Source organism: Benincasa hispida, chromosome 6, assembly GCF_027475165.1.
Source record: "Benincasa hispida cultivar pf3 chromosome 6, pf3_genome.v1.1, whole genome shotgun sequence".
NCBI lineage: Eukaryota > Viridiplantae > Streptophyta > Magnoliopsida > Cucurbitales > Cucurbitaceae > Benincasa > Benincasa hispida.
The window spans coordinates 18,470,566-18,478,778 of NC_143483.1; the positions used below are offsets into that span (position 1 = coordinate 18,470,566).

Genomic DNA, 8,213 nt, shown 5'->3' on the forward strand with positions numbered 1-8,213 from the left:
ATCGTCTACCTCCCTCAGACGTCATCATCTACCTCCACCAAACGCTATCGTCTATCTTTGACACTATCGTTTACCTTGTCTAAATGCTATCGTCCGCCTCTTGGCACCATCGTCTACCTCTCCAACACTATCGTTTACTATCCAGTTGTATACCTCTTCAAATGACAACAAGCACTTCGACTTGCCACGTGAGTCAGCCATATCCTTCAACCTCACATTCTAACTAATAACACCCAATCAACTCGACTCTAGTACTTTGCAACTTTGAGAGCCACAACCATAGACGGGTTCTAAAAGAAGAGTCTTATAAATAGCCTCGTTCGACAACTCCAAAGGGGAGAAGTAAACTCCAAAGGAGAATTCTAACTCTCTTCTCTGTACTTAGCTGAACTAAGTACTTCATGTACTAACTCAGGCATTAGAGTGTGTTCAGTTCGACACTATACCTTTGCAAGTGCTCTTATGTAGATCAGTTTAGATGACAAAATCGGACTAGAGGAGCGAGCTGACAAAGCACCCAAAGGCCCACATGTCATAGAAAACCACACGTCTTAAAAGAGAAAAGTCAGACCCTCGAATTCTCGATCGACCAACTATAAATTGAAGGAATTATACTTCATGAATTTTATTTTTGATACAAGAGAGTGGAGATTTACATATTAGGACATGTTTGATGAGGTTTACATTTCTCGCTTTTCACTTTTTTTATTTCTTTAAAAAATAAACAAAAAACAAAATATATTTTATTTGAAATGTTTGAAATGAAGTTGTGTACATATAATATAATAAAATATAGAGTTTATAGTATTTAATACAATTTCATTACCAAAAAAAAATAATAAATAATAATAAATTTTATCCTTCAAAGGTTTGTTCAAGTTTGATATGAAATGTCATCTCTAGCTTACATGAGGTTGCTTAATTGAACTAATTTGTAATTTCTTTTATTTTAAATGTTTATTTTAAAAGTACATGTATTTCCTATTGGTAAGTCATACACATAAATAAATCTTAAAAAAGAAAAAATCTTAAAAAATTCATGGTAGAGATAAAATAAATAATTTATTTATTTATTTAATAAAAAGCTTAAAATTCTACCAAAATTATGGAGAAACTAAAGATTTAAAATATAAAAATAGGCTGGTTAATGAAAAGGGAAAACAAAAGGAAAATGATAATGATAATGAGAGAGAAATAAAAAGGAAAATAAATAAAGTATAAGAGGGGAAAAAAACGAAAAGAATAAGAGAAAATTTAAGAGAAAATTTCAATTACAAAATAAATAAAATGTGATGGAATAAAGAGAAAGAGGAGAGAGATGGGGAGATATAGGCGTGAAGGAAGGGGAAGAGAGATGTGGGGTATACGTAGAGATGTCTATGCGGTGAGGCAAGGATGGCTCCCCCACTTCCCGTCTAAATACGGAATCTCTAGGCTGTTATCGACCCATCCAACAAGGAAAATGAATATTTTAGGTTCTGTTTGGTAACCATTTTGTTTTTTAAAATTAAGTTTATGGACATTATTTCTACCTCTAAATATCTTCGTGTGTTATCTACTTTTCACTAATGATTTAAAAAATCAAGCTAAATTATGAGAACGAAAAAAGTAGCTTTCAAAAAGTTGTTTTGTTTTTGGAATTTAACTAAGAATTCAACCATTGTATTTAAGAAAGATACAATTTATTGGAAAAAAGGTTGATGAAATAAGCTTAAATTTCAAAAACATAAACCAAAAACTAAATAGTCATCAAACGGGACCTTAGATACATGTATGAAATCTTTTATAAAAAAAAAAATATATATTAGATAACTATTTTGTAGTTTCTCAAATTTGGTCTTTCTTAAAAAATTTCTTAAAATTTAAAAAGAAGACACGAATTGATTACTAAACAAACCTGTTTCTTGAAGAATGAGAGACGATAACAACAAAAAAAAAAAATAAGAAACGAAAATGTTATTAAACATGCCTTTAGTTTTTAAATACCTAATGATGTCTATTTTAATAATTAAACTTAAAAATAATACGATTTTCATTTTTGTCTTATTTTTGTTTCTACATTTTAAAAATAAAATATATCTGATAATGTGGCATTGAGTTAGAAAAAGTTTGAAGAAAATTCAAAAAGAAGATAGTGCATTATGACCGCGTATTATATTTAGGGGTATTAATATTAAATATCTTAGAGTCGAAAGTCTAGGAATTCATCGTCCCTAACCTTGAATGCTTGTATTTGAATATATAAGATTATTAATATCTAAAAATTATGATATTGTTCGGTAACTATTTCATTTTCGATTTTTATTTTTAAAAATTAAGTCTATTTCTCTTCATTTTTTACAATGATTTGCATCTTTATTATGCACAATAGTTGAATTATTAATCAAATTTAAAAAAACAAAGACAAGTTTTAAAAGTTTTTTTTTTAGTTTTTCAAATTTGGCTTCATTTTTTAAACCATTGGTAAAATGTAGATAGCAAAAGAAGAAATTTGAAGATAAAAATAATGTTAATAGGTTTAATTTTCAAAAAATAAAAAATAAAAACCAAATGGGACCTAAATGTTTGTGTTATTGGTAGGTTTTTTCTCGTTAAAAAATTAATTATTATATTGACTTAAAAAATATATTAATTAATTTAAAAATTAATATTAGTCAATAAAGATATAAATAATAACTTAATGCAATTAAAATTAATTTAGAAATTAACTAAGAAAATTAAATAATTAGTATTTTTCACTCTATTTTCCAAGGTAAAAAGTTCTCTATCTTCAAAAACGGTAATAATATCTTTAAATTCATGAGATATTTTAATTCTTAGCATGTTATATTATTTTAATGTTATGCTTTTTCATTTTATATCTACTTCATTTTATAATAAATAATTCACATGTCAGTTAATTTTGTACTTATTTATGATATTTAATATTATTTTAATTTCATTTTTTAAAATTTTTTCCCTCACATTAATATTTATATAAATATTTTATAATATACATTTAAATGTTATCCTACTTTATTTAAATAATGATTAAAAATAATCAATTATAACCTAATTCAGCCATAATCAAAATTTCATTAACATTTATAACAATTTTTATTATTTTTTATAGATTTATAAAATTTTCATCGATATTGATATTTTCATAAAATGGACATTAATATTTCCATGGAGCAAAGTAAAGATTTTTTAAAAAACTAAATAACCAAATAGAAACATGGAGAGAGTGGTAAAAAGCTAAAAAAAAGAGCAGAAGAGAACAAAAAAATCAGCTGTGAATCACGTGCAATGCACCAGAGAAATGGAAAGTAAAATCTTGAGAAAATTATTATCATTTTTGTTTCTTGAGTGACAAGTACAACACGCATGCAACGACCCCACACAATAACACGACTCTTGTGTTTAAATCATATTTTACTTTTTAAACTTTATTTATTTTCATCTCTAAACTTTTAAAAATATCTATTTTATATTTTAATCTTTAATTTTGATCTATGCTATTAAAATTCTGTTAATTCATAAATAAAATGATGAAATAACTTGTATTTTTAAATGATTAAACTACCAAAAATCATTTGAGTGATATTTTACTTTGCCATTATTTTACTCAATACATGCTAGATACAATTCATCAAATTAATAAAATCTTAACAATGGCAACCAAATTAAACACTTTTTAATAATTGACATAAGATAAACACTTATTAAAAGTTTAGAAACTAAAACCATCATTTTTCAAAGTTAAAAAGACAAAAATAGAACAAGATTCAAGGACTTTAAACCCATTTTTATTTATTTAAAACCGAAGTAAAAAATAAAATAAAAAAACCCTCCTTCCATATCATGCGTGTCACCACCAAACGTATGAATTAAACAAATTTGTCACTATATTTATATAGTTAGGCCAAAAACATTGACATGGAAAGGCCAACTAAAGTAACACAAGAAACAAGTACACAGTTCCCGCCAAAAAAAAAATTACAATAACTTAGACACACGCTTCATACGCACGTGCGCGCAGTAATTAATTTTAACTCAACAAAGAAAAAAAAATTAAAGATACATGATAATTCATAATTTAAAGATACATTTGTTTATTATTTTTTTAAATATTATTTTTTATCACTCAACAAAAAAACAAAACAAAAATTCAAACTTCTTCTCTGCAAAAATTACCTACTCTTTCCTCTTCCTCTTCATGACACACCATCACTGAGGTTGGGACCCACAACCTCTATATTCTTTCAAATCACTAATAAATGCTGGCTCTGAATTCAACCCCCCACCACCACTTCACTCTTTTTTTTTTTTTTTTTTTCTTTTTCCTTAAAATAAAACAATATAAATATGTAAATAATAATCTTTCTTTCTTTCTTTCTTTCTTTCTATTTTATTTTATTTTATTTCTCACACCAAAATAATATCTACAACAACAACAACAACTACCACCAAACCTCCTTGTTTCCTTGGGAATCTGCAAAACCCATTATACCAAGAAATTCTCTCTTTTTTATTTTCATTTCTTTTTTCTGAAGTGGGTTTTGGAAATTTCTCTTTTATCCTTCCTCCATCTTTATCTCTCACTCTGTCAAATTATATATTAAGATTCTTTTTAAGGTAAAAGTAGTTTGGACCCACCACCACAATGAAACCCCATCAAAACCTTTTTCCTTTTTTTTTTTTCCCTCTCTTTCTTTTCTTTTTATATTTATTCGTCTGCTCTAAACTTGGAATTTTCTTTGTCATCTTCTACCCACAAGCAATTATTTAACTTCCTCCTTTTAAAAGGTAACCTTGATGAGGACGAGGAGGAGGATGACGAGTCACTGTATCTCAACCCAGCTCGCACTCTGACTCGGAGCTGTGGTATCACTTTCGGCGGCTTTCTCCGACGATTCTCTGCTGTTAACGGTTGCATTAACCGATAACATCCCACAATTTTATCCTATAAAAATAAGGAACAACAAACAAAAATATTACCCAACGTTGAGTAGTAATCCAATTGTCTATTTGAAAATAGAAGGTTTAATTATAAATTTAGTTTTTATAATTCGAAAAAATATTAAAAGTTAGACTATAGTCCTTACGGTTTAATAATAACAAGATTTTTAAAAATAAAAAATAAAGGAAATTAATTATAATAAAATTTTAATTTGAGTCTATCCGTGATAAAAATGTATAGAAATTCACCATTAATAGACATTGGTAGAAGTCTTATCGTTAATAGATGTTGATAGGAGTATATCAATGTCTATCAGTATTTTTTGACATTTTTTTTATCCATAAAAATTTTCCTATGATAAAATTAGAAAGTTTAATCACAAATTTTGCCTTATGATTTGAAAAGAAAGTTAATATTTAGTCCATGAGAGCAATACTTAAGACTACACCCTAAGTACCATACTCTCCTTTCCACTACACAAAAAAACAAATATATTTTTTTTAATCACTTTCTTAAAAAATGGACAATTATCCCTTTTTAATTAGTACAACAAATGTTCAACTCAACTATTTTTCCTTATTTTTAAGTTAAAATTTAATATTAATGATGCAATAAAACTTTAAAAAATCATTATAATTTGATAAAAGAAAAAATATTTCAAATGATAAAACTAATGAAAATATTTATAAAATATAGCAAAATTTTAGAGATAGACACTGATAGACTATCAATGTGTATCATTAATAATTCTAAAATTTTGTCATATCTTGTAGATATTTTAGTTTATTTTTCTATATCTAAAAACGGTGGGGATAAAATTCTAAAAAAAAGTATGAAACGTGGGAATAGTGAGGGTCACCTTGCTGAGTCCATTGCACCAAGACTCGGCATGTTCAGGATTCAAGAGGGTCAAATTGGGTATTTCATTTGCCGCACAAAGTAAAGCAGCGGCAGCAATGCAGGAAGGCCAGTACTCAAGAAAAGTAGCGTCTGTATGTAATAATAATAATAATCCACCATTAATAATTAAAGCTAAATTATGAATGGGGTACTCAAAATTAAATGTGGTCATTCCTAATCCAAGCCAATGAACAAAATATAAGTGTATAATTTTAGTTAATTAATGAATAACCTCGAATATTGGAGAGAATTATTTCTGTAGAGCGTGAGTTCAGAAAACTGGAAAATGTTCCGGTGGGATCAACTTTGTAGGCGAAGAATCCGATAAAGCTGAAAGGTGTTACGGATCGGAGCCGCCAATTCAAAGTTGCCAGCACAAGAAGCTCCATCCTATGTATTGTTCTAGGTTCAAATATATATTTTGCTCCTTCAATCTATACATGATGATCATCAATATTCCATTCAAATTTTCTTCGAATCCACTGTGTACTGAATCAAAAACTGAAGTACCTGTAGATCAACGAATGAAGGAACAATGGGTTCCTCCATTTTAGCTGCAAGTGATAAACAAGCCACTGAAAGAAGCTGCAATGGCCAACCATTTGTTTCCTGATAACAACATTTTCAGCAAACACTGATTCATCATGAACAGATTTCTCTATTACACTCAATATTCAGAACAGTTCAGATCAGAGAAAACAAAATTTAACTTATTATCATCATCAAAGAGATATCCAATCTCAGGGCGTAATACCAAACTTTACAGTAAGAAACATAATCATGACGAGATTTGACGATGTGATTTTCAATAAAGCAAAAGTGACTTTTACCGGCAAGCGGCGAGAATAAAGGAATCGATCCAAGTAGTTGACGGAAAGGTATGCAGTCAGTGGTTGAAAACCGTAATATGCTTGAACCTGTAACAACAAACACAGTACGATCGATCAGTACTCCTAGTCTTCTTCACTGAAACAACAAACAATACAAATTCATTCATTACGGTTTCCAGAAATTAAATACAGTATTTCACAAAAGATAGGGTTAATTCATTGTGGAATAGAGAGAATCAGATGCCTCCTTGTGGAAGTGGAATCGTAAACGTAATCGGAATCGGAATCGGAATCGGAATCGCTCGATTACATTCAAGCGTTGGATTCTGCTGAAACAAGATAACCCTAGATCTACCACTCGAGCATCGCCGACGATTCTAGGAGGCGTAATGGTAAAACAAACGAATGGAATTAGAAAATCGGATCGGTGAAGAGAGGAGAAAAGGAATAGAATCGAATACCTTGAGAATCCATGCAACAGAGTCGGCTCTTGCGGAAGAATCGAGCGATTGAGACTGAAAGCGCGACAAATAATCAATTCCAGGAACGAAGTGCCTCTCGTCCTCTATGAAACTGGCGATAGAATCCTCACTGCTGGCAGGCGATTCAAGGTCAGATAAGTACTCCGGCGACTCTTCGGACAAAATACCGGAGGAGTCCTCGTCACAGAGTAAGTGAGAGTCAATGAAGCAGTCGGAGGAAGAAGAGATCGACATGATCGGAAGAACCGAGTATCCCTCATTCTCTTCGAAGCAGCGTCATCCCCATCCGATTGAGAAAAGGCCCCCAGAGACACCGCCGGATACACTGCCGGAGTTTTGAAGTGAAGAAGAAAAAGGAAGGCGTGGGTTTGAGGATGATGATGGGATGGGGAGTGAAGAAGGGAAGTTGGGTTGTATATATACAAATTGTAACGGAAAATTTTGCAAATTCCGTTGGGGCCAAACCGTAAAGAGCTTAGGAACTCAAAGAAAAAAGACTTTTGTTTTTGATAATATTCGGAGTCGTTGTCCTTAATACGCTTGTTTTTTTTCTTCTCTTTTTTTTTTCTTTCCTTTTTTTTCTTTAAATGAAAAAGCAAAGGAAAAAATCGACTCTTCGAAAAATAAATAGAAAATTGGCGCAGGCTGAGGCAGTATTCCGTTTTATTGTTGAGCTCTACAGTGTAGAGGGAGTTTTAATTCGCTCACCCGCGGGTATAATTGTAGGTGACGTTTACTTAGATTCTAGTAGTGCCACCTGGAACCATACTATTTTTTTAAAAAAAAAAACATTTTTTCTTCCAAAACTTCTGTTAAATCAAATTTTACCGTGAAAATTTTAATTTCATTTTAAGTTACATATCCATATTTCATTAAAATTAGAATTTTAACCTTAAACTTAAAAAAAAACATGGTAATTTTTGTCCTTTTACAAGTTTTGGTTTGATGGGAATTTGGAAATGGCAATAATATTTCTACTAGCATGTTAAACTAAGTGGTCATTTAAACTTAACAAGATAACATTAAACTCGACAAAAGAAATGTAAAGGTTAAAACAAC

The 8,213-nt window shown here is 29.9% G+C and overlaps 1 protein-coding gene across 1 annotated transcript; it reads right to left on the reverse strand.

Moving 5' to 3' along the window:
• Positions 1 to 3,869: 3,869 nt before the first annotated feature.
• Positions 3,870 to 7,794, reverse strand: LOC120080090 (cyclin-D1-1). The gene is made up of 6 exons (XM_039034646.2): positions 7,134 to 7,794; positions 6,673 to 6,759; positions 6,353 to 6,451; positions 6,075 to 6,276; positions 5,802 to 5,932; positions 3,870 to 4,945 (listed from the first exon to the last, which is right to left on the reverse strand). The coding sequence occupies exons 1-6, from the start codon at positions 7,386 to 7,388 to the stop codon at positions 4,709 to 4,711; spliced, it is 1,011 nt and encodes a 336-aa protein (XP_038890574.1). The 5' UTR covers positions 7,389 to 7,794; the 3' UTR covers positions 3,870 to 4,708.
• Between the last annotated feature and the right edge of the window lie 419 nt (positions 7,795 to 8,213).